This window comes from Leptodactylus fuscus, chromosome 6, assembly GCF_031893055.1.
Source record: "Leptodactylus fuscus isolate aLepFus1 chromosome 6, aLepFus1.hap2, whole genome shotgun sequence".
Classification (NCBI taxonomy): Eukaryota; Metazoa; Chordata; class Amphibia; order Anura; family Leptodactylidae; genus Leptodactylus; species Leptodactylus fuscus.
Genome location: NC_134270.1, coordinates 114449299 through 114476680, shown reverse-complemented (window position 1 = coordinate 114476680; position 27382 = coordinate 114449299). Strand labels below are relative to the sequence as shown.

The 27382-nt window shown below is 42.4% G+C and overlaps 1 protein-coding gene across 4 annotated transcripts in view; it reads left to right on the top strand.

Annotated features, from left to right (window-relative positions):
- Window positions 1-25976, top strand: part of KANSL1 (KAT8 regulatory NSL complex subunit 1) — a 67275-nt gene extending 41299 nt beyond the window's left edge. For 3 of the 4 annotated variants that reach the window (XM_075277097.1, XM_075277096.1, XM_075277095.1), the window contains 13 exons: window positions 10456-10597; window positions 10761-10883; window positions 11974-12035; window positions 12121-12283; window positions 15687-15846; window positions 16642-16803; window positions 16912-17079; window positions 17181-17332; window positions 19553-19671; window positions 20278-20332; window positions 22105-22214; window positions 22304-22523; window positions 22694-25976. In XM_075277097.1, the coding sequence (XP_075133198.1) occupies window positions 10456-10597; window positions 10761-10883; window positions 11974-12035; window positions 12121-12283; window positions 15687-15846; window positions 16642-16803; window positions 16912-17079; window positions 17181-17332; window positions 19553-19671; window positions 20278-20332; window positions 22105-22214; window positions 22304-22523; window positions 22694-22897 (1840 nt within the window). In that variant the 3' untranslated portion in view covers window positions 22898-25976. The remainder of the gene's footprint in view (window positions 1-10455; window positions 10598-10760; window positions 10884-11973; window positions 12036-12120; window positions 12284-15686; window positions 15847-16641; window positions 16804-16911; window positions 17080-17180; window positions 17333-19552; window positions 19672-20277; window positions 20333-22104; window positions 22215-22303; window positions 22524-22693) is intronic. The other variant, XR_012716893.1, reaches the window with a different exon arrangement.
- The last annotated feature ends 1406 nt before the right edge of the window (window positions 25977-27382 follow it).

The following is a 27382-nucleotide window of genomic DNA, read 5'->3' as shown; positions in this document are numbered from 1 at the left end:
TCTGGATATTACAGATGACGTCTTGGAAAATGTGGTTGGAAGATGACCATCCTGCTAAGAAATCTAGGAGGAGGCTTCAGAATCCCTTCACTTAGCGTTTGCTCTTACACATCACAGCCTCACGCGGTGTTATTACAGCCCATACGGAAATAGAATTAACAGGAAATACATAAAAATAAATTGACTTAATGTAATAGCTCTTATGACTAGGCCAGATGTTGATGCTCATTTAAGGGAGAACTCTTTAATAATAATCTAAGCTAAAGCTGCCCATACACTTAAGATAGCTGTCAGACATCCCCAGACACATGCATGCTCTTGCACTGACGCCTGACGTCTCCCACACCTATCAGTCAGAATTTTTTTGCAGTGGATACCCAGAATTCAAGACCTCATCCATTTCTTCTTGGTATACTTGCAGGCAGTTTTTGAAGGAGTTTAGCAGGGAGGTTGTTCCAGACATCTTGGAGAACCAACACCGATCTTCTGTATATATAAGCTTGCTCCAATCCTTCTGTCTCTTTGTGTAATCCCAGACAGACTGGATGCTGATGAGATCAGGGCCCTGTGGGGTTCATATCGTCACTCCCAGGACTCAAATATTTCCATGATTTACATTTCTGGTTTGTTCATTTATTTAATCTTGTTTGACAAAAATAAACTAACATTTTTTATGTTTTTGAAGGCTTTCTTTCTTTTTCCCCTACCAGTCTAAACACTTGCACAGTATTGTGTATGGTGGTGTTTACATGGCGTTTTTTTTTGCGGAAGAATTGCTTGCATTTTATAATTGTGGTAATGCCTAGTACATGTTACTATAGATGCCACTTGTATGGTAATGGGCATAACTTGAAAATATAAGCATGTACATGGAATGCATAGTAGCACGTGCCTCTTATTACTGCCATTAAAAATGACATGCAGTTTTTAAGCCACAAAAAAGTGCCATGTAAACACGGCCTAAAAATCCATTCTTAGCTGTATAACAAATTTCCATGTACTAGAACGGATCAGTTTTTCCTTTTATTGCATTGCTATATTTTATTTAGGAATCCCTCTTTTAGGTGCGTTTGTATACAGAAATGAAAACTGCAATGGTGTAGATTTATTATATACCAGTCTTAATAAAGGCCTGAGTGCCAAGCAAGGCGCAGAACAGGCGGGTTTTTCCACAGTATCATCCTTCTATGCCAGGTGTAGAAGGATTGATAAATATCCCATTCATATAAATATATATATTTTTAAATACGTTTGCCATTTTTAATTGGTATGTTGTTTTTTTTTGTTTTTAAATCAGTTCTCATTGACTGAAAAGGCAAAGCCCATGTGCCTTTCACCACCTCCAGCAGTTCCTCTTCTTAGCATCTGTTAATAGGCGCCGCTCCACTGTTTCCAGCACATTTGGAATTCTTTTTCTAGCTCCCGCTGATCCCGAGCAATAAGTGCTGTTAGTTTTGGTGTCTGATGTGCTATTTAGTAGGGCTGGGCAATTAATTGATGAATACTGAAAACCGAACATCAAACTGGGTAACCGCCATAATTTTGTATGCAGTATAATAAGCAGAGGCCCAGGGGAGGTGACAAAAAAAAGTGTTCCTCACCTATCCTGGGATCCTGCGCTGTTCCCGGTTCTTACAGTCTTCGGCCTGTAAGTAAGTGAAGCACTGATTAACTCTAGGCTATTTCTCATTATGTTGTGTTCACCTGGTGCGGTTTACTTATTGTAAAGTGAATGAACAGCTAACCCAGGTGCTGTAACTATAGATTTATTCAGGTATCTACCCTAAAAACATGCATTTTTCAGATGTACTTTTTAGATGTGTTTTCAAACATGCCTGAAAAACCATATTGTGTAAGGGCAGTCTTACGTACACGTAAACTTTTATATAAATCTGTGCCTGCAGGTGATACTACATTAATGGAAGTGATTTACTTGATTCTTTACTTATTTCTCTCCTTCTGCCCCAGAATATACCTGTCCAGGTTTGAGCTGCAGGCAGTAGTATTGGGGGGATGGTGAAGAGGAGGACAGCTGCTGATGGCAGTGCCGCACCTCCCATGAGGCGACCTGAAGCGAGCGCTTCAGGCGGCACTATGCCAGGGCCTCAGGGAGGGCGGCATTTTTGCTAACCTAAGCCAGTCCAGGACAAGCTGTCCTGGACTGGCTTAGCACGGAGCGGTGGTTTGGGAAGGCCACTGGAGCAGCGCTGCTCCGGCAGCCTCCCCTCACGCTCAGGCAGAGCGCAGGCAGTCTCCAGGCCTACTCTCTGCCGGCAAACGGTGCTAAGCCCCACCCCCTTTCGAGGCGCCACGCCCCCGCTCCGCCCCCTCCTCCCGGCAAGGGGGGGGGGGCGGCTTTCTGTACTTCGCTCGGGCGGCGAAAGCAGCAGGTTCACCCCTGGCTGATGGTGTAGAGACAAGGGACCTCTCTGCACTATATAGTGACTGTGTAGGGAGAAATGACCTATTGTGTCTCCCTCCTCCTCCTCCTCGTCTCCCCTCTCCATAGACTTCTAGAGTATTAGTTTATGTTCTCTTTGTAACTTTTGAAATAACTTTTAAAATGTCATCTTTATTGTCATATTTGTTTTCTCTCTGCCTGAGTTACCCTTCAGCTTCTAGTATATTAAAGTGGCATATATATATATATATATATATATATATATATATATATATATATATATAGTACCTTTTATTGTGTGCGGTCTCTTGTCTGCACTGCGTCAAGAGACAGCACACAACTGTCAACAATGAGTAGTTCTCTCCTTTCTCCTATCCAATGATGTGCTACACCCTTCACACGTGTCTATCTGCGAGATCATAGATTTGTTGGACAGAGGAGTTATACTTGTTCCCTTTTGTTAGTATAACAACAACATATTCCATAGCGCTGTACACACAGTACATTCTCTTAGTCTTGTCTCTGTTGAGACTCATGATCTTGCCATATCATGCAAACCCTCTCCCTGGGATCCACCTCATAACAAGCCTAGTAACCTGAGGATGTGTTTAGAGTTGGCTGTGAGCCAGTCATTCTAGCACTCACTCCGGCCATGGTGCTCAGCCATGATCCCAGTTTTATGGTTGGACTGTAGAAGCGTTATTCACCTGGTCTGGTTTCTTCTTGTGTTTACCCAGTAAGCAGCCTTATATACATTCATATTGGTGAACTGTCAGAAGTCCGTAAGCGGAAGGAATGGAGTCCTACTAATTTAGGCTGGCCCCTTATGTAGTGCTCACAGGTTTCCTGGAAACTATAGGTAAAGGACATAAAATCTTTGTATTTCACTGTCTAGCATAAAAGGGATTTGGATCCTCTCTATAGAGGCCCAGGTTTATGAATCCACTGAGAGATGGGTCCATGACATGTCACATGATCACTTTTTACGTGAATTTACTGTTCGCCTAAATAGTGATCTCATATCAATTGCATGTGATCTTCGCACATTTCGGTGACAATAGTTTTATGCTTTCATACGTAGCTGCAGTAAATCTTCAGAAGACATCTAGTCAGGGGCCATGTTCTCCCTGCTGGAAGATGCCCCACCTAGAGGTTCCTCAAAGACATGCACCTAAATCTTCTACAAGAAGATGACATGCCTGAAGCCGAGGCATGAGATTTATTTACTACTGTGATGTGAACGGTTACAGTCCATGATGGATTTTCCATGACTTTGAAAGTTACCTTGTTATCTTCCGGCAAATGATTGTCCTCTGTTATCAGCTGCTTTATTTCTAGAAGGTTCCCTGCAGTGTTTTGATGTCTGCGGGCCTTTTTCACCAGACTTCTTATCAGTAGGCCTATTTAAAGCCTGCTCTCCAATAGCTTTCTAGTTTTTATTACACAGCTTATTAATATTCATCTAGGTATTACAGCTTTTACCCAAATTAATGAGTTTTTACTTGCACCAGTTTTTGGGGGAGTTTTTTTGCCAGGATTAATAAACTTGCCCTCTCTGTTAACTGGTTTTTGGGGCGTCATAAATACAGATTGCAATAGTAACTGCTGTAGCAGAGCAAAACTCATTATTTTAGCAAACTATGATGTGCTGACCACACCGCTTTACAGAGTTATATAATATCTGAGCTGCATTGTATCCTCTGCATATGTGCTGCAGCCTGAGCCTCAGCAGTGGTCACCTCTCAGCGTCACTACAAATGCAGGCTAAGTATTGCAAAAACTTTAAAAAAAAAACAACAAAAAAAACAGCATTTTGCCCTGACACACTCCCAAAGGGTCTTACTACATTATGCAAAGACATGGCCACTGGGTTGCCTTAAGAACGATTCTGTAGTCTTGAAAGAATACAGTATGGAAATCAAATATAACAATTTAAGGTTTATTATACAATTGTAACCCTCTCTGTTCATCCTGATCTTTCCGGTTCATGATTGGGGAGCCACTGTAAAGACTGACATGCAGAGTAATGATTCTACATGTACTAGGTGGCTTTGATATCCCTCTTCTCATTAGGAGTTCAGGAGGAAGCATTACTGAATGGTAGCTCACCTAGGTTATTGCATTGCTCTATTTCTCAATATGCCAAATCCAGGCGTAGTTGTTGTACTTGTAAAACATAATTTGCATGTAATCTGTGCCCTAAGGGACTTTTGTGGAACAGGAAGTTAAGACACAGCAATGTTCCTGATATACGTACTATTCCTATTTCCTGTATGGACTCTGCATAGTGTTCCTGTGGTACTATATCAGGAGTATTGCTGTGTACTATTCCTATTTCCTGTATGGACTCTGCATAGTGTTCCTGTGGTACTATATCAGGAGTATTGCTGTGTATTATTCCTATTTCCTCTATGGCCTCTGCATAGTATTCCTGTGGTACTATATCAGGAGCATTGCTGTGTATTATTCCTATTTCCTGTATGGACTCTGCATAGTGTTCCTGTGGTACTATATCAGGAGCATTGCTGTGTATTATTCCTATTTCCTGTATGAACTCTGCATAGTGGTCCTGTGGTACTATATCAGGAGCATTGCTGTGTATTATTCCTATTTCTCTATGGCCTCCTCTGCATAGTATTCCTGTGGTACTATATCAGGAGCATTGCTGTGTATTATTCCCATTTCCTCTATGGCCTCCTCTGCATAGTATTCCTGTGGTACTATATCAGGAGCATTGCTGTGTATTATTCCTATTTCCTGTATGGACTCTGCATAGTATTCCTGTGGTACTATATCAGGAGCATTGCTGTGTATTATTCCCATTTCCTCTCTGGCCTCTGCATAGTATTCCTGTGGTACTATATCAGGAGCATTGCTGTGTATTATTCCTATTTCCTGTATGGCCTCTGCATAGTATTCCTGTGGTACTATATCAGGAGCATTGCTGTGTATTATTCCTATTTCCTCTATGGCCTCTGCATAGTGTTCCTGTGGTAATATATCAGGAGCATTGCTGTGTATTATTCCCATTTCCTCTATGGCCTCCTCTGCATAGTATCCCTGTGGTACTATATCAGGAGCATTGCTGTGTATTATTCCTATTTCCTGTATGGACTCTGCATAGTATTCCTGTGGTACTATATCAGGAGCATTGCTGTGTATTATTCCTGTTTCCTGTATGGCCTCTGCATAGTATTCCTGTGGTACTATATCAGGAGCATTGCTGTGTATTATTCCTATTTCCTCTATGGCCTCTGCATAGTATTCCTGTGGTACTATATCAGGAGCATTGCTGTGTATTATTCCTATTTCCTGTATGGCCTCTGCATAGTATTCCTGTGGTACTATATCAGGAGCATTGCTGTGTATTATTCCTATTTCCTGTATGAACTCTGCATAGTGTTGCTGTGGTACTATATCAGGAGCATTGCTGTGTATTATTCCTACTTCCTCTATGGCCTCTGCATAGTATTCCTGTGGTACTATATCAGGAGCATTGCTGTGTATTATTCCTATTTCCTCTATGGCCTCTGCATAGTGTTCCTGTGGTACTATATCAGGAGCATTGCTGTGTATTATTCCTATTTCCTGTATGAACTCTGCATAGTGGTCCTGTGGTACTATATCAGGAGCATTGCTGTGTATTATTCCTATTTCCTGTATGGACTCTGCATAGTGTTCCTGTGGTACTATATCAGGAGCATTGCTGTGTATTATTTCTACTTCCTCTATGGCCTCTGCATAGTATTCCTGTGGTACTATATCAGGAGCATTGCTGTGTATTATTCCTATTTCCTCTATGGCCTCTGCATAGTGTTGCTGTGGTACTATATCAGGAGCATTGCTGTGTATTATTCCTATTTCCTCTATGGCCTCTGCATAGTGTTGCTGTGGTACTATATCAGGAGCATTGCTGTGTATTATTCCTATTTCCTGTATGAACTCTGCATAGTGGTCCTGTGGTACTATATCAGGAGCATTGCTGTGTATTATTCCTATTTCCTGTATGAACTCTGCATAGTGGTCCTGTGGTACTATATCAGGAGCATTGCTGTGTATTATTCCCATTTCCTCTCTGGCCTCTGCATAGTATTCCTGTGGTACTATATCAGGAGCATTGCTGTGTATTATTCCTATTTCCTCTATGGCCTCTGCATAGTGTTGCTGTGGTACTATATCAGGAGCATTGCTGTGTATTATTCCTATTTCCTCTATGGCCTCTGCATAGTGTTGCTGTGGTACTATATCAGGAGCATTGCTGTGTATTATTCCTATTTCCTGTATGAACTCTGCATAGTGGTCCTGTGGTACTATATCAGGAGCATTGCTGTATATTATTCCTATTTCCTGTATGAACTCTGCATAGTGGTCCTGTGGTACTATATCAGGAGCATTGCTGTGTATTATTCCCATTTCCTCTCTGGCCTCTGCATAGTATTCCTGTGGTACTATATCAGGAGCATTGCTGTGTATTATTCCTATTTCCTCTATGGCCTCTGCATAGTATTCCTGTGGTACTATATCAGGAGCATTGCTGTGTACTATTCCTATTTCCTCTATGGCCTCCTCTGCATAGTATTCCTGTGGTACTATATCAGGAGCATTGCTGTGTATTATTCCCATTTCCTCTCTGGCCTCTGCATAGTATTCCTGTGGTACTATATCAGGAGCATTGCTGTGTATTATTCCTATTTCTCTATGGCCTCCTCTGCATAGTATTCCTGTGGTACTATATCAGGAGCATTGCTGTATATTATTCCTATTTCCTGTATGAACTCTGCATAGTGGTCCTGTGGTACTATATCAGGAGCATTGCTGTGTATTATTCCCATTTCCTCTCTGGCCTCTGCATAGTATTCCTGTGGTACTATATCAGGAGCATTGCTGTGTATTATTCCTATTTCCTCTATGGCCTCTGCATAGTATTCCTGCGGTACTATATCAGGAGCATTGCTGTGTATTATTCCTATTTCCTCTATGGCCTCTGCATAGTATTCCTGTGGTACTATATCAGGAGCATTGCTGTGTACTATTCCTATTTCCTCTATGGCCTCCTCTGCATAGTATTCCTGTGGTACTATATCAGGAGCATTGCTGTGTATTATTCCCATTTCCTCTCTGGCCTCTGCATAGTATTCCTGTGGTACTATATCAGGAGCATTGCTGTGTATTATTCCTATTTCTCTATGGCCTCCTCTGCATAGTATTCCTGTGGTACTATATCAGGAGCATTGCTGTGTATTATTCCTATTTCCTGTATGGACTCTGCATAGTATTCCTGTGGTACTATATCAGGAGCATTGCTGTGTATTATTCCTATTTCCTCTATGGCCTCTGCATAGTGTTGCTGTGGTACTATATCAGGAGCATTGCTGTGTATTATTCCTATTTCCTCTATGGCCTCTGCATAGTGTTCCTGTGGTACTATATCAGGAGCATTGCTGTGTATTATTCCTATTTCTCTATGGCCTCCTCTGCATAGTATTCCTGTGGTACTATATCAGGAGCATTGCTGTGTATTATTCCTATTTCCTGTATGGCCTCTGCATAGTATTCCTGTGGTACTATATCAGGAGCATTGCTGTGTATTATTCCTATTTCTCTATGGCCTCCTCTGCATAGTATTCCTGTGGTACTATATCAGGAGCATTGCTGTGTATTATTCCTATTTCCTCTATGGCCTCTGCATAGTATTCCTGTGGTACTATATCAGGAGCATTGCTGTGTATTATTCCTATTTCCTCTATGGCCTCTGCATAGTATTCCTGTGGTACTATATCAGGAGCATTGCTGTGTACTATTCCTATTTCCTCTATGGCCTCCTCTGCATAGTATTCCTGTGGTACTATATCAGGAACATTGCTGTGTATTATTCCCATTTCCTCTGTGGCCTCCTCTGCATAGTGTTGCTGTGGTACTAGATCAGGAGCATTGCTGTGTATTATTCCCATTTCCTCTCTGGTCTCTGCATAGTATTCCTGTGGTACTATATCAGGAGCATTGCTGTGTATTATTCCTATTTCCTGTATGGACTCTGCATAGTATTCCTGTGGTACTATATCAGGAGCATTGCTGTGTATTATTCCTATTTCCTCTATGGCCTCCTCTGCATAGTGTTGCTGTGGTACTATATCAGGAGCGTTGCTGTGTATTATTCCCATTTCCTCTCTGGCCTCTGCATAGTATTCCTGTGGTACTATATCAGGAACATTGCTGTGTATTATTCCTATTTCTCTATGGCCTCCTCTGCATAGTATTCCTGTGGTACTATATCAGGAGCATTGCTGTGTATTATTCCTGTTTCCTGTATGGCCTCTGCATAGTATTCCTGTGGTACTATATCAGGAGCATTGCTGTGTATTATTCCTATTTCCTCTATGGCCTCTGCATAGTATTCCTGTGGTACTATATCAGGAGCATTGCTGTGTATTATTCCTATTTCTCTATGGCCTCCTCTGCATAGTATTCCTGTGGTACTATATCAGGAGCATTGCTGTGTATTATTCCTATTTCTCTATGGCCTCCTCTGCATAGTATTCCTGTGGTACTATATCAGGAGCATTGCTGTGTATTATTCCTATTTCCTGTATGGACTCTGCATAGTATTCCTGTGGTACTATATCAGGAGCATTGCTGTGTATTATTCCTATTTCCTGTATGGACTCTGCATAGTATTCCTGTGGTACTATATCAGGAGCATTGCTGTGTATTATTCCTATTTCCTGTATGGACTCTGCATAGTATTCCTGTGGTACTATATCAGGAGCATTGCTGTGTATTATTCCTATTTCCTCTATGGCCTCCTCTGCATAGTGTTCCTGTGGTACTATATCAGGAGCATTGCTGTGTATTATTCCTATTTCCTCTATGGCCTCCTCTGCATAGTATTCCTGTGGTACTATATCAGGAGCATTGCTGTGTATTATTCCTATTTCCTGTATGGGCTCTACATAGTGTGTTATAATGCTAATCGTATGGTAGTCTGATATTAAAAAAGTGTATCATTTGGATATAAAGTATGCATTAAATCTGCCATTGGCCCAGCTGTCCTCGCTCTGTGGCCACGTGACCTAATCACATGATGTCATGGTCCCTTGCTCAGTTGTCACTGCAGGTGTAGGATTCGTTTTATTGGCAGCCTTAACGTGTTAGTGATTTAGAGGATTTGCCCACCTACTTATGGAGTGAAGCACCTAGAATATGAAATAAAGTACCGTAGCTATGTGAATTATCCTCATTACAAACTTCCTAGTGTTTTATGTATACAGTGCATATGCAGCTCTATGTGTTTCTGAGGTAACAGGCAACAAACCTTGGAGAAAAACCACGAATTGTTGCTCTGACCTCTTTGTGTTCTTTCTGCTTCCTCCCTCTCTCCCTTCTTCCTCCCTCACTCCCTTCTTCCTCCCTCTCTCCCTTCTTCCTCCAGTCCGCCTCTGGACTAAACAAATGGCTGACAGTACAGTAAATCACATCTCTGGGATGGGGGTGGAATGATCTTATCTACAGAGAACCATCATCCAGCTTTTGTTGGTCTCAGCTCTCCCTGCAGACCTATGCACAAAGGCCTTTCTGGACAAAATTTCCAGTTAGTGCTGTTTCTGGGTGACAATTTAGTATCGCTCACCCGCTTTCCTGAATGGAATATCTACCTGTTTGTACAGATATGTATAAGAGGGGGGTTTGATAGAACTAGGCAGGTTCACCCTTTCAGTGCTGTCTGCATCCAGCCATAAATCAGCTATGGCATAGAGTTGCCCTTTACATTTCTTGGAGACTGAAGTGCTATATGGAAGAATTGCAGCCGGGTAGAGCTAATGAAATAGTCTCTTGTCACATATAAACTTCTCCATGCAGATAATTGTTGGTTTTCAACCCAAGAAGCCGATTCTGCAAAGCAGCATTTTCAGCGCTGTGATGGTGCTGCAGGATAAGCAGGTGCTATATGAATTAGTAATGGCTTGTAATCCCCTGTTCTTTTTATTTTTGGTTAAATATCCCATCTGTACATTGTGTTCAGTGCTAATAATGTTTTACTTCTTGTCTTGTTCCAGGAAGAGGCGCTGCGAGTGGGTTTGGGCTCAGGAGCGAGCTGATGTGGTGAGTCGGTGGAACTGGCTGCAGGCCCACGTGTCTGACCTGGAGTACCGGATCCGGCAGCATACTGACTTCTACAGACAGCTACGAGCAGGGAAGGTAAGCATGGATAGTCACCCGGGACAGCACTTCTCTCTTGTCTGGTGACAGCCAGCGCCACAGAGTGTCATGGGACTGTCTTGTGTACTGACTTTACTTACAGTGAACCTTTCTACTCTGCAGAAATATTAAACATTATGTACGTCTTGTTTTCTGTCCCCAGGGTCAGGTTGTCCTTGGTGATGCCAGTCCTGCAGAAAATAATGCAGGGGATACCCTACAACCACCTTCTACAGATGCCAGAACAGCAGCCACTGCGTCCTCTTCACCAGACTCTGAAAAAAAGGTTAAGATCCTGCCATACAACCATGTTTGCGTTTTCTATGTAAAGAGGAACAGCTGGCCTTACAATAGCTTAAAGCCCATGCTTTGCATCCCTAGCCCTCTCACTGCTGCACTAGTGCATTTAGGTTGTCCTACAGTTCATATTGGTAACCCAATGGTAGGATTACATTGTCTCCACAATGGCAGCTTGCGTCATGATAACCTTAATCCCACAAATGTTGTATCCGTGAATAACCTGCGACTGGCTGAACAAGGGCTCCAGATGTAGTGTTTGTTTCTCGCTAGGGGTTGGTAGAGTTTGTGCACATGATCCTGGGAAATAACTCCTTTATATAATATTATTATCAGTATCCTTCCTTTAGGCATGTACGGGCTAATATTATTCATCATGGGTTCCCTGCTATTTTGAGCGGTGTCATTACCATTAGTTACTGGGGACACCTACCCGTTTCCTTCCAATTCCTGCATAACTATAACTCCCAGCATGGCTTGCCCCGCAGAGAGCCACAGGTTGGACATTCGTAGTCCAGCTTTCTGGAGCACTAGATAATTTCACATTATCATTGCACTTCTGCTTTATATTTGCCATTAACTTGCATTAAGATAACCCCTTCCCTTCCAATAACACACACAGTATCTGGGGGTGGGTATACCTGCCTGGCTGTACTTCATCCTCGAACCTCTTCTGCATCTTGATGAATCCTAAGGCACTTTACAAGCTGCTGTCTTAACTTAAGTACTGAATGTTTTCTACCTGCGAGCGAGCATATGTTCCATCCCCATATAATGAGGGAAGCTTTTATTTTAGCTATTGTCATGCATCCTATAATCTGCTTTCTCACACCCCTCCCATCTGGTGTAATTACTGCAGCATATTTCCAGCAATCTTCTGGCAGTACAGTGGTCAATGTAAAGTCACTGCTGCCTGTGCTCTGGCTCCCTCTGTTGGGCATTTATGAAAGTGCAGCCACATGTTACTAATGCATGATTCAATTCCATGCAGCTGTGCTTGATTGTCCGGAGATTTCCTCATCCCTGTCTACTTTCGAGTGCATATCCTTAATGTTTTTTTTCTGATTTGCTTTCTCTAGGCTGATCCAGCAGCTACAGAGGCTAAAATCCTGCAGAAACCCCTAAATGGAGTTGTTGCTTTGTGAGTATTAGATTTGTCTTCCCTAACTACAGTTTGTACATGTGCCGATCACACAAACCTCCTATATATCACTTTCTTCAAACAGACTCCCATCTCGCTCTAGCTCCGAGCTGGAGGAGCAGACACCCAGTAAGCCCACAGCCTCCTTGGTGGATAACAGCTGCGTTTGTGCAAGAACAAGACCAGTCCTCCATTGTAAGCGAAGGAGGGTTGTGAGACCAGACAGACTTCTGCCCCTCCACAGGAAGGTAGGCATCTATGGAAATTCATGTGGTAAGCGTATCCCAGGGTCTAAAGGCCCTTTTAGGCTGGATTCACACATCACTTTTTTTGCTACAGAACTGTGCTTTTAATTGCAGTAATTCATAGCAATTTGCATTTCACCTGTATACTAACAACCATAAAATGGAAAACCTCTAATGCACTGGCTGTTAGCCTGCAGGTGAAATTTAGCATATTGTACTCATTACTTCAATTAAAAACCATGCACATTTCTTTAATAAAAATAAATAAATATATAAAAAACGCCTTCTGATCCCAGCCTTAGACTGGCTGATAGGACTGTCACCAGCAACTAGCACTCCTATTAATGCCAGTAATAGCCCATTCTAACAGGGCTTTCTTATCGCTGTCTGGTCGGCTGATCACATCTATATGCAGGATAAAGATATAGATTATCTGCTGTAAATCTACCTGTGTAACCAGTGCAAAGGTGAAGGAAACCTTGCAGTAGAGATCATTCCTGCCCCTTTCAGTTTGCATCAGCCTACCTAAGTACGCCAAAGCAAACCAGTGCCGATCAAAATATTTCTCATTGATCTGCCATTTTACATGCCGACATCTGGCGGTATAATACAGTCTTAAACTAGCTATGAAGTGATATGCAGGCACATGTCCTCTGATCATGAAGAGATTGTGATGAAGTGTTCTCTAATAACGAAAGGAAAGTTCATAGATGCAACACTGGGATTTCGTATTGACAGCTCCCCCTAGTGGTAGACTATATAGTCTACCAATAGACTTGAAAATCTCTATTGAGATCCGGGTTTATGATATAACATGCGATATGCCATTAAAAGGATTGTTGGATTCTGGTTTTTTCTCCCTCCCTTTCCCCAGTCTTGTCTGGTTTGTGTTTGTCTTCCCTGTCTCCCCTTTTCTTTTTGTTTCTACCTAGTTTACCATTTGTAATTTTGTCATTTTCTATTGTACTGTTCTTTGTGATCTCCTCTGGCTTGGTGGACATGTTGTGTTTCTTTATTGTTACAAATTTTCATAAATAAACAATTTAAAAAAAAAAAAAAAGGATTGTTGGAATGAAACTGTAAGACATGGTTTCTTTCTAGAAAAAACTTTCAAAAATTATATAGATTATATAGGAAATCTTAAAGACTTCTTTGAGGCACTTCCTCCAGGATCTTGCAGCCTGTTGTTTAGTTGTTGCAGACCAGTCAGTGCTATAACGGCAGCCTTGTGCTTATTTCTAAACTTCTGATGTTATGGGAACCTTTTTGACTGACATTAGTATTAAAATTGTTGTCCATTTGTTGTATAGGAATGATTTTCTGTTGCATTCTGTTAGTCAGAGTAGAGATAACTGGTAAGAGGGAAAGAGTCGATTATGCTCAGGGTCACCCATTCATTTCTATGGCAGCTCTGCTATACAACGTATAATATTGCAGCAGCTTTCCCTGGTGTTCAGGTCATCACATTTGGAAAGGTAGTACTCTTATTACACTACTTTGTAGATGTTAAAGAGGACCTTTCATGGGTTTGGGCACAGGCAGTTCTATATATTGCTGGAAAGCCGACCGTGTGCTGAATTCCCGATCTGTTTTCCTGACAGTCTGTCAGGAACGTCCTTCTCCACAGCAGCGCCTATAGCGCTGTACTGTGCGGGGGGGGGGGGGGGGGCGCCTCCTCCCTCTGCTCACAGTGCTCATCCATAGACGAGTATTATCAGGAGGGGAGGGGGCGTTCCTCCCCGCTTACACAGCACAGCGCCATAGGTGCTGCTGTGGAGAAGGACGTTCCAGGAACGCACTTCTGACTGTGAAGAGCTACGGTACCAGCACCGATAGCTCTTTACCCAGGGCACAGATCGGGAAAGCTGACAGTACGCTGAATTCAATGCACTGTCTGCTTTCTAGCGGTATATAGAACTGCCTGTGCCCAAACCCATGAAAGGTCCTCTTTAAATAAATGGGTTATAGAATTATCTAATAGACAGACAATCTAGTTTAACCTGTCTGATCATATAGTTTCCATATTGATGATTGTTCTAGGAGGTTTTCCTAGTACCCCCTTTGACTCTTTAGGGTCTGCTCAAGCTTCATTGTATGCACACTACATACTAAGCTGCTATTACAGAGGAGCAGAGAGGAAGGTTACCCTTGGCTGTTCCCCACCCGTCCTCATTGTGGAAATGTTGACTGTTTAAAAATGTGAAGGGAGTTCAGGGCCAAGGCTATCTGTAGCGTTACTTAATCTTAAATTCACTTGTGTTTTCTACACTGAGTTTGAAATCTGGGCTTACTCTATTATAATTGGACCTTTTATTGTTCTGTACAAGATTTGCCCCTGCGCGTGTGTGGTTTTTTTTTTTTTTAAAGGGAGTCTGTCAGCAGGGAAATAGTCCCTTGTACCTTGTATTTCTGCTTTTGCACTTCAAAGATGCCCTTCTTATTCTGCACTGTGGCTTCATTTTAATGAAAATCGGGAAGGGTTCAGCAAATTAGCAGAAAAGGGGTTTAGGGGTGCCTCTTAATGCAAACAAAGTGGGTGCTGTCACTCAAATAACGAAGGGTGGATCTGGGCAGCAGTTATAGGCGATTTTCTACAGCAGAGTGAAGCCCCGGCTGGAGAAGAAACTCCCTCGGAGCCCTTTTCAGCTAATTTGCATAGGTTGTAAAACGCCAATCTTCATAAAAATGGAGCTGCAATGTGGAATCAGGAAAGCATCTTCGGAAAGTGTAGAAGCTGCCCTACAAGATACTGTCATTACTTTGATACAGATTCCCTTAAGGCCCTGATCACACGGGGCGCGGATGGCGGATTTTGGTCCTGATTCTGAAGCAGGAAGCCGTGTCAGAATAGGGCCAAAATCCATCTGCCGTGATTTCCGACAGTCGCGGCACTCCGATCCGGCATAGGTCCAAATGAATGGGCCTAGTCCAGAGTGTGCTGCCGTGAGCCGGACGCCGCGGCTGAATCAGCTGCGGAATCCACCTGAAGAAAGGGCAGCTCGCTTTTTTTTTTTTTTCCATGTGCATGTTGCCGCTCACGGAAAAAAGACTGCTAGCGGTCTCCATAGACCACCATTGTGAAGGGGCGGATTATGACGTGGATTCCGCGCCAAAATCCGCCCCCTCATGTGAACAGGGCCTTAAGCATACTACGTTTTTGTTTCCAAATTTGACATTTCACACACTTGTATGTTAAATTTGAAGCCTGGAATTTCTGAAATCCATGAAACAAATGTGTAATTCTTGAGCAACTTCTCTTCCCAGTGACTCAATAGTATAAAGTAAGGGAAATGAATCATTGTTTTGTTGTGTAAAGAGAAAACTGATTCTTGATCGCCCTCTGCTGTTTCTCAAGTGTTAATGCTTTGTTGTTTGTTTTTTACACTTCTTCCTGCCATCTGCACAGGTTCAGCGTAGTGTTCCACGACCCTGTGAGATCTCCTCATCGTGTGTCATGTGTGCCACTTACCCAGGGGTTTCCAGCCAGTTTCCATACAGTGATCCACTATCCGAACGTCTGACCCTTATGGACCCAGCTATTCATCCTGTACTCTCCTTTCCAGCTGGTGTGTGAAAATACTTTTTTTTTTCTTAGTCTTCTTCTCTCTCTTCCATGAGCTAAACAAATTGAGTAAAGATAGTGAGGACAGAGAATGTGTATATGACTTTCTGTAGGAATTACTTATAGATTTGGCTAAAAACTGGATGACCAGGCAGAAATTACAATAATGCCTTTTGGTTGCTGCTTGAAGTTTATCAAGTCTGTGCTGACAAACCAAGTAGCCAAAAATGTATAACATGTAACTCTCTTACTACTGGGGTCTAACCTGCTAGAACATAGCGGAGACTCAGCATTGGTTGGATACCATTTTACAGATTTGTAAAAAGTCCTTGAATTTATCTATCTTGTCTCCTAAATGCAGTAGTTAGTAAAATGAGTAAGGGATGTTGCTACAGCAGAGACAAGCCTGTGCAGCATTGTAAGTAAGTGCGCCATCCTGGCTGTGCCTCACCATCTCTACTGTAAATACTTAAACCTACTGGAAACCCAGCATGGCATACGTCATTCAAGACAAAACCAGCCAAGAGCTGCTGGAGACAGAGAAAGTCCTAAATGCATCATGTGAATACACTTCAGGTACTTTCGAGATGCAGGTCATAAATTATGGGAAGAAGGCAAGCAACCATACAGGTGACAACTGGTGTCACTGTTCGGGTGTATAAGAGGTAAAAGGCTTAGGTTTAGGTGGACATGCTGGTATTCTTAGTTCCCTAAAAGCAGTAACATCACAGTACATAACTGTTCCATAGCTTTATATGACTGGCACAGAATTTGGCAACTATATGTTTTACTCCTGCAGATGTTCCAGTTGGTTTGCGACTTCACTCTTTACTTCGTTCACACAACAAGATGGAGAGGCTAAAATCAAGCAAAAAGTTAAAACAGCGCTCCCAAAATCAAAACCTCTCCACTCCTGAAGGTCCTCGTGCAGACAGAATGCCTGGTATTTTCCATCCTCATAGTAAGTGTGATGTGATCCTCCCCTGACAGCAGCTATAAAATCGCTATATCTATTCTTCCTGCCCCTTATGGCATGTAACTGTATCGTTCCTTTTCCTTCTTATTTCAGGGCTAACTGTCCATAGGCCATCTCCAGAGTCTCTCTTGAAACAGCACTTGGAACCCTTACCACGCACCTTAAAGTGTGAGCGCATGTCAACCCTAAAGCCTGAGCGCTCACTCTCCCTTTCCATACCCCACAACAAGAAGAGGCATTATAGTCCCCTGGAACGAGATGGTAAGATTGCGGGGCAAGTTCACAGCCTCTTTTTTTTTTTCTGTACTTTCACAGCCTCTGGTCACTGACTCCAGGGATTCTGTCTCTTTGGGGTTTTTTAGCAGGAAGACATGAGTTGGAGAGCGGTAGGTCCAGTCCTGCGTCTGAAAATCTTCCCGGCCTGTCTCATACTCCTTTGTCTCGGCAACAGTCAACTACATCTGAAGGGACAAGTTCTGCATCACTCAGCGCTGCTGCTGCCGCCGCCGCTGCGGTATGACGGAGCTTTTTATTTCTTCCTGTAACTACAATTGATTGATGATTAGTTACTGTCGAGGCCCCATTATTTGCGCATTCTTTTTAACATGAATCAGTTCCTTGCAGGCAATGTCCATGTTTTTGTGATGCTACTTTGCACAGGCTTCAAGAGGACCTTTCACTATTTCTAACAATTCCAGATGTATACATCATTCAGTTGGTGCTGCTGCACTGATTCTGGCACAGTTAGAATTTTTTCTCTAGCCCCCACTCTTCCCGGGCAGTCAATGCTGTTAGTTGTGGTGCCTGATGTACTATTTAGGCTCTGTACTGTCAAGAGGGCAGTGTCAGGCAGGAGCAGACAAGGGGTGTGATCCTGAGCTCTGACTGTCTCTGATTGGAGCTCTGACTCACGCCCCCTACCTTAAATAGCACTTCAGGCACCAAAACTACCTGCACTTGTTGCTCTAGAATGGTGGGGGCTAGAGAGGAAATTTTAACCTACTGGAATACAGTAGATGCTAAGCACTTAAAAGTGGTGAAAGGTCCTCTTTAAGATAAATCTTTTTACCCTATTAATGGGGTAATTTATTATCAAGTTGTTTGTACATTGAAGTGTGGCCCTTGTTTTGCAGGACCCCATGTATTAAATTCTTACCTTTTGACGTTATTGGGCAGTACTGTGTACTACTACATATTAGGATTATGGCTGTGCTGGCTTTTACTCCGCAGGCATTTACAACAGTTGACTCCTTAGCTCATTGCTGAAAGACATGTTAAAAAGGAAGGATTATTCTAATAAGTGAACACCCAATAAATGGGTCAGATGAGCGTATTTATGTACCTGGTGTCTCTTATAACACAGACACATTATCATTAAAGGAGCTCTATCAGCAAAATCATGCTGATTGATAGATCCCCACATATGCGTGAATAGCCTTTAAAAAGGCTATTCAGGCACCGCTAAAGTTATATTAAACTACCCCCCAGTTTTAAAATAATACCCTAAAAAAGAATGTGAGCTACTTACGCATCGTGCACGGTGGGCGGGCATTCAGGGTGCGCCGTCTTCTTCATCCACGCCACGCGGAGGGGGGGGGGGTAACTTTTTAAAGGCTATTCACGCATATGTGGGGCTCTATCAGCATGATTTTGCTGATAGAGTCTCTTTAAATCTCCCCTCCAAACTGCAGCATTGAACATATAAGAAGGGTTTCCCTACCCTGTTTCTCCTCCCTCCAGCACGGAGGACCATGTCTTGTGAAATACAGGATGCGGCCCCTCTGCCTTTCACTGGGAGCTTGTGCTGGCTCGCCAGAGAGAGGGGTTGTCAGATACTTCTAATGCTTTCCATTCATGTAAATCACATGTTCCCGTGTGTCCGAGATGTAAACACTATAGTAAATTACTGGAGTACCGCATGCTATTTATGTAGCAGACATTGCCCTCTGCTGGCAGAGCTGCACAACGGTGTTTCCTTTGCAGACATTGTTTTGTTATGTTTAGCTCTTACTGCTGGTGTCACCCATAGTTATGGCAGCCATTTTACAAGTTCCTTGATGGGATATTTCAGATTTGTGTGCCTGATTGAGTTGTCAAATTCAGTAGACACAAAGGTGAGGCAGCAGCCTAACATACATTCATACATACACACACATATATATATTGTACGCTCAGTACCAGTTTGGTTTTGTGATAGATTGGTTAGCAGAGACTCTCTCTCTGGCAGCAAGCTATAAAATGCTGTTCTTGCTGTGCAGCTGTATCCCTAGGAACCATTCCATGTCTCTAGAGCTTCTTTACCATATGTGGGTAGCACATGTAACAAAAATCTGTGCGCCTCCTATAGCTGCAGATGTTAGCTCTGTACCATCATTTATGTCGGCTGACGGCAATCTGCAGTATGTGGTCTTGGTGGGGGCTGTGCCAGGGACTGATGACCTTGCAAGCTTGCTCTATAAAACCCATTAATTTTGCCAAGATATAGCTGGACTTGAATTTCTGCCCTCATTTCAACAGCCTGAATTATTTGTGGATATAAAGAGTTTGTCACCAGAGTGGTCACTAGATGGGCTAATAGTAGTAAGCTAGTAGGTTCTTATCTGCAAATCACCACCATCATAATCCCCCCTCTCCCACTCCATTGCAGAAACAGCCTTTAATTTAAGATGTCACCTTTGATGCTTCTTTTTACTATCTCTGTACTTGTATTGAATCATCTCCTAATACCACACAGGCTGCCCGAAGGCGAAGGGTGGAGACTTCTTATGACATTGACAACATTGTAATACCCATGTCCGTGGCGGCCACCACCAGAGTAGAAAGACTTCAATACAAAGAGATCCTCACACCCAGGTATGTGATTATATATATATATATGAATAAACTATAGAACACAGACATTCACCCTAGGTACTATGTAAAGGGATTTCTCACGAAAAATGTCTGTCACCTTAATAAAAACAATATCAACTCCGTTTACGGGTTATGTGCAGTATTGTAGTCTGAACCCTAATTCATTTCAGTGGACCTGAACTGCAATACCAAATACAATCCATGGACATCTGTGGTGCAGCCAATGTTTTTCTAATCCTGTGACCCCCTTTAAGTATCAATATATGTAGCTGTATCAAATATATTTTTGACTATTAAGTAATGTATTAGATGTCCTTCTAACACTATATTACTATCACCGAGTCGCCCCTAGGAGACCTCCTCAGATGTGTCCCCGAAAACTGCTTTTACAAAAGCGAGCATGCCCCTTGTGGGGTTATCTAGGGTTACATTGTAAATTGATACTAAGGAATCTTGGAGATGTCCTGTTAGAGTTCTCTGTATCTCACAACATACTCTCCAAGCATTTTTCTAACTTAGGAATGTGGATTTTGTTTTACTTCTTCACTGTACTGGAAGCCATGATGCGTAAAGTGAGTCTAAACTGTTTTCACTTTGATCCCACAGCTGGCGAGTAGTGAAAATCACCCCGCTGACAAATGTAGATGATGATGTAGAAGGGGTAAGTTGACTCTGTAGAGGCCTGTACATGGAAGCTATATATAAGGCTTCAAATATACCAAGATTATCTTTTCAACAAATCCTTCCTTGTCCAGCTCACCTGAATTACAGGGCGAGTAAATGGTGTATCCTACTGTGCCTGATCCTTGGATGCCAATCTCAGGCTTGTATTTTTGATGCATCAGAAGATAAATGGAATCAAGTATCGGTGCCCTTTATCCAAAATCAGTGGAAACAATGGGGAGAATTCATTATTCTTACACCACTTTACTGGCGCAAAGTGGGGATTTGTTCCATGTCACTTGAGAATTAAATAGACTGAAGTGGTGGTTTTCTTCCAGTGTTGCCATTTTTGTTACATGAACTGAGTTACCATTTCACGGGTTATCGTAAAGCAAAGTTATGTTGCAAAATAATTCCTACCCGATTTGAATAAGTTGACAGACTTTACCCAACTTCACCTTACTGATCTTCTCATAAGAAACAGATAAGCGTATTACATTTATTGCTGCATTCAGATATCAGCCTTTGTAATTTCGCCTGACAGTTGGTATTGGTGCATGGACTGAGCAGTGCTTTTATATATGACTCCTATCAAGCACAGAGATGAATAAATCTGTCATTCTATGTAATGTACAGTATACCTTCTGGTCAATATACTACACTCACTGCATTGGTACACTTGTACATTGGGCTACACAGGTACTGTATGTCCACCTCTTTTACAATTAAATATGATCGATTTGGCAACAGTAGTTTGCTTTATGATTGCCCCTGGGGAACTCCGTCAATTTCCAGAGCTGAACGGGTTAAGTTTCGTATGTGGTTATATTTTGTCTTATTGCCCTCTTTGGTCTATGGGAAGAGACTGTGGGGCATATTTGATTAGGACTGTACCATGACTGTGTAGTCAGTAGGGAGCAATTTTCTGTGGGATCGGACAAAGACTCTGAATCCAGATTCAAAATAAAATGATTATTATATTCTGCAATTATCAATCTAAGTAATGAATTGGATGCTTAGTTTCTTGCATATTTACTTCCTTTAGGAATTCATTCACATATGTTTGTGACTGACCTAAAATAGAGTTGTGGTCTGGTGTGCTGATTCCAGAGCCCTTCATTCTATGGCACTTTGTTGTTTTTCTGTTCTACTTGTGACTTAAATCCTCATATGTGGCCTTTTTACGTTGCCTTCACCACTTTTCTCAAAGGCGATGGGTCCAGATTCATAAGTGCTGATGGACATCTACACCAGCATGGAGCAAGCCTAGGCTTTATAGCTACACGGACGCCCAGGGGATGTGCAGTTTCCTAAACCGAGCCCATCCTCCACCATCACAGGGATAGACCAGCAGATAATACACCCGTCTAGATGAATCCCCACCAGTGTCTCTCTCTTTACCGCTTGTTATCTTTCAAAGCAGACCATTATTTTAGCCTGTTCCTTTTAGATACAGGATGGCTATAATACCTCAAAAATCTTAGAGACAATGATGTGGCATCTTTATGTTTAGTTACAGTGGAATACACAATTTACCTCCCTTACATCCATGAAGTGGCCTGTATGTACTTGTATTTGGGAGGTTATTAAAGGGTTTGGAGTTTTTCCACATATGGGGTGGTCTACTAGTTTGTTGTGATATGTATTTTGATACATCAATGTGAACTGTCGTAGTGTTATCACGAAATTTCTCAGGGTGTCCTGGTGACAAGGCCTATTGTAATGTCAGAGGTTACCGGAGCTCTACAATATTTGCTTCTTTCCTTACAGTTGGAAGATCTCTCAGATGCTGCGTATGCCGCACAGCATGCAAAGTGTGAAGAAATGGAAAGGGCACGCTGGGTCAGCAGCAGTATCCCTCAGCAACGTCGAGGAAGCAGGTACGTCTTTATTCCACCGATTCCTTATTAGTGATGTCCTCCTGTAATCCTTCTGTCTCAATGGGGTAACACTTACTATTTTATCCCAGGACTCATAGAACATCTGAAAGCTCCATGACCCAATCATCCCAACCTCTCACACCACAGCCTCCCTCCCCCGATGCAAGCAGCTGGCAGGCCTTGCCAGACTTTTCACCTCTCAGCCCCGATGTCCTGTCAGCTCCTCCAACACCAACTTCAAGAGACACACCACGTCTTATCTCCGAGGAGACACAGAGTTCAGTGTCAGACTCTGGGTTTGAAGAGACGGTGAGTATATTGAGAGCTGCAGTATTTGGGTGAGGTTGGAATTTGTGGATTGTAGTGGTACGCAATATGGGGTGCTGTTTGTCAGTGGTGCAAGCATTATTGTGAAACTACTAGACTTGGCATTCCCTGAAAGCATTACACGTTCCTTACTCTTTCCTTCTTGGTTTCAGACTGTACAGCCGTGGGAGAGACGACATTTTCCCCTTCCTTATCAACCCAAACAGGATCTTGCGGGAACCAGTGAGCCAACAGACTGGGGAGGGCCTCGCCCTCCGCGGAGATCTTCCTGCAGCTCCAGAACTGCCAAAGATACAGAGGGACCCCCATCCTCCCCGCCCTGCCCTTCAACCAGACCCCGACCCCTCCACAGATAAAGAGGAGGTGGGGGCTGTAAGGAAAGCGTTAAATGGGTGGGAGGAAAAAAAAAAAAAAAAGAAGAAAATTATATATAAATATATGAACCCAACAAGACAATTTGGTTTAAGAGGAATCTGTTGTTTGATATTCAAACTTTATCCCAGGAGCAGAACGCCAATTTCACAGTTTTTAGTGAATTTAAGAACTTTAGATACCTGTTCATTCTCGTTTTCCATTGTGTTTTCTTTATTTTCCCCTCCCCCCATTTCTTTTAATCAAGCAATGTTCTAAGTGTGACACTGTGTATGTAACCTGCTGCTGTAACACTCTGTGCACAAGGCAAGTAACAGAGGTGTAGTCACTTCTCATCTCCCACTGCTCGGATAAAGGAAGCTTTTCAATTAGGGCGGTCCTGCTGATTTACTAAAGAGATCAGAGTTAGGGGGGTCGGGGACAGATGCAGGTTAAATGGGAAGATTTACTTACTAAAGATAATGATGGTATTCCATAATGTCTGATCGGTGGGGGTCCAACCACTAGAACAAAGTGGCTGCGCCATGCTGACGCCTTGCTGTGGCTTTCAGTCAGGCATTTCAGAGCCATTTTGTTTTAGCTACGAGCAGGGTCACAGCTCTCAATACCCAACCTATTAGACATTGCTTGTATATCCTAGTAACACGCCATAGGTGACTTGGAACATGACAGGTTAAAGGGGTTGTCTCCTATAAGATATTTCAATATGTTCCTGCTGTTGAAGGATGATCTGCTAGCCAGACATTTCAGATCTGTAATCCTCGGATCTCCTGGCCTCATTTCCGCATAGTTTTACTGGAAGAACACACAGATTTTTGTGACCTTTTTTTTTTTTATTATTATTTATTTTTCACATCAACCTGATTTGCTAATGTCTGATCCATGGAGGGCGCATTCTCAAAAGAAATGTCATCTTCACAAAAACCTAAATAAAGTAGACCTTTACCTGTGTATAGTACAACTGCCCCTTGTCCATAACATCACAGTCTCATCGTTCATGGAGGGGTCTTGAGGCTGTCACAAGAATGACATGTCATGTTGTGGTGAGCGTTTACACTAGACATCTTACTTGGACATTAACAAGCATAGGTAACATTGCTAATAGGCAATCTATAGGTGAATATATTCTATTCTTTTTATTTTTTTTTTATATGTTTTTATAAAGAGAGAATTCCTTGTCCAGAACTGTATCTTTCAATAGGATTAAAAAATTGTATGAGATTAAAAAGGGATCTGCTTCTTTTTTCGCAGCAGTGCCACTCTTGTCTTTAAGCTGTGACTGACATTGCATCTTTGTGTGTTACGCTGGGTTCACACCTGCGCCTCGGTCTCCGTTCTTAGGGTTCCGTCTTCTGCAGACAGAAGACGGAAACCTGTCAGACCGTGTCCGGCCGTGAGCGTTTTATCCTCTCCACGGCAAAACAGTTTTTTTGTTTTTTAAAAAAATCCAGGCACAAAGTCCTGCATGTCCGACTTTGTGTCCGGTTAAACAAAAACAAAAAAAAACTGTGTCGTCGCGGAGAGCACAAAACGCTCACCGGCGCTCACGGCTGGACACTTTCCAAACCCATTCATTTGAATGGGTTTGAAAAATGCCTGCAGGTTTCTGTTTCCTGCCCAGTTTTGGGCAGGAAATGGAAACCTGCATAACGGAGACCCTGGGCGCAGATGTGAACGAGCCCTTAGACTGAGTTGCAGTACCAGGCACAGCCTATGCTCTAGAGTGGAGCTCTCTGCAGAAAGGTAGCAGATTCATTTTCTGATCTCCTACATCTTATTTAAACCAGTCATGCTTTGTGTGAACCTTGTAGTATCTCGTTTTAAAGGATGAGTCCCTTATTCCTGGGCATCCTAAGACTATTTCATGTGATGATAAAGTTAATAAACCTACCTATTCACCAAGTCCACACGCACACAAGAACCCAAATTGAGGCATTACTAGAATCCATACCGTTGCGTTTCTTCTGGGACACTCCTTTGTTAGCGGTGTGTTTATTGGTGGTGTGATGCAGGAACCCTGTGTAACGCTAGAACGGGCTGTTGTATAAGTTATGTTACTTGTAGCAGACACATGAAGGGACTTTCAGGCTAGTAGGGGTTAATGGATAGTGGAGTTCTGTACATGCCATGATAGCTTTTTTCCCAGTCTACCATCTTTCCTCCAGAACATATCAGATACATACATGTAACCAGAACATGTTTTTGTTTTGTTTTTTGCATGTTTCTCTCTGTTCCTCCAAGTTTCATTGTTTTCCTGTGATTATTGGTTAAAAAAAATGTAAGAAAGAAAAAAAAAAAAAAAAAGTCTGATGTCTGTACTTGCTGGGCAAAATCCGCAGTAGACGTAACGTTTGTTCAGAGATCGCCATGGTTACAGAATGTCACCCCCCACCACCACCACAGTGTGGTCTCCCCCACTTCCCTTCACAACTGTTGCCTGATCCTTTTTGTACACAGTGGGTTATATCAGATCCTGTATCTCTCACCTGCTTCTTGTTCAGTTGTATATATAATTTCCTCTCCTTTCCTTTTTTTCTGTATTTTCTTTCTTTTTTATCTCTGTGCAGTCATGGGCAGTCCTTGGCACTGAATGGGTGATTGTTATCGATGTTGTTTTAAGCTGTTTGTCCACTTCTAAGCATTAATGGCTTTAGTTCTCCAGCAAGTTAAACTGTTTTGAGAAGTTTGAGAACTTTTAGCATTGTATAAAGAGAAATAATAATGAAACACAAGACTTGTAATTTGTAAATAACTTTTTATTAGCTTTTTTTTTTTTTTTTTTTTTTTTTTTTTTTTTTTTTCTTCTTCATCCATGTTCCCCGAGAACATAACGACGGGAGGATTTGCACCATCTTCTGGGGTGTATAGAGTGGTTTATTATTTTTTGGTTTAACATCTTATTCTGTTGGGGTAAAAGTTCAAAAAAAGAAGAAAAAAAAAGTGCTTGAAAAAAAAAATAAATAAAAATAAACCCATAAAATATGGCGTTGTATCACATGTAATTTCCAGTTAAAGGATGTCAGGGCTGAATCCACTGCCTGATAAGGTAATTATTGAAGCAGTCTGGATATATTCAATGCATAAGATTATATACAGTCATGGGCAAAAGTTTTGAGAATGATACAAATATTTTTACAAAGTCTACTGCTTCAGTTTTCCTCATGGCAATTTGCATATACTCCAGAATGTTATAAAGAGTGATCAGCTTAACAGCAATTACTTGCAAAGTCAATATTTGCCTAGAAAATGAACTTTATCCCCCAAAACACATTTCAACATCATTGCAGCCCTGCCTTAAAAGGACCAGCTAACATCGTTTCAGTGATTGCTCCATTAACACAGGTGTGGGTGTTGATGAGGACAGGGCTGGAGATCAATCTGTCATGATTAAGTAAGAATGACACCACTGGACACTTTAAAAGGAGGCTGGTGCTTGGCATCATTGTTTCTCTTCTGTTAACCATGGTTATCTCTAAAGAAACATGTGCAGTCATCATTGCACTGCACAAAAATGGCCTAACAGGGAAGAGTATTGCAGCTACAAAGATTGCACCTCAGTCAACAATCTATCGCATCATCAAGAACTTCAAGGAGAGAGGTTCCATTGTTGGCAAAAAAGGCTCCAGGGCACCCAAGAAAGACCAGCAAGCGCCAGGACCGTCTCTTAAAAGTGTTTCAGCTGCGGGATCGGGCTACCAGCAGTGCAGAGCTTGCTCAGGAATGGCAGCAGGCAGGTGTGAGTGCATCTGCACGCACTGTGAGGCGGAGACTCTTGGAGCAAGGCCTGGTCTCAAGGAGGGCAGCAAAGAAGCCACTTCTCTCCAGAAAAAACATCAGGGACAGACTGATATTCTGCAAAAGGTACAGGGAGTGGACTGCTGAGGACTGGGGTAAAGTCATTTTCTCTGATGAATTTTCGATTGTTTGGGACATCTGGAAAACAGCTTATTCGGAGAAGACGAGGTGAGCGCTACCACCAGTCTTGTCTCATGCCAACTGTAAAACATCCTGAAACCATTCATGTGTGGGGTTGCTTCTCAGCCAAGGGAATCGGCTCTCTCACAGTCTTGCCTAAAAACACAGCCATGAATAAAGAATGGTACCAGAATATCCTCCAAGATCAACTTCTCCCAACCGTCCAAGAGCAGTTTGGCAATCAACAATGCCTTTTCCAGCATGATGGAGCACCTTGCCATAAAGCAAAGGTGATAACTAAATGGCTCAGGGAAAAAAACATAGAGATTTTGGGTCCATGGCCTGGAAACTCCCCAGATCTTAATCCCTTTGAGAACTTGTGGTCAATCATCAAGAGACGGGTGGACAAACAAAAACCTACAAATTCTGACAAAATGCAAGCGTTGATTGTGCAAGAATGGACTGCTATCAGTCAGGATTTGGTCCAGAAGTTGATTGCGAGCATGCCAGGGAGAATTGCAGAGGTCCTGAAGAAGAAGGGTCAACACTGCAAA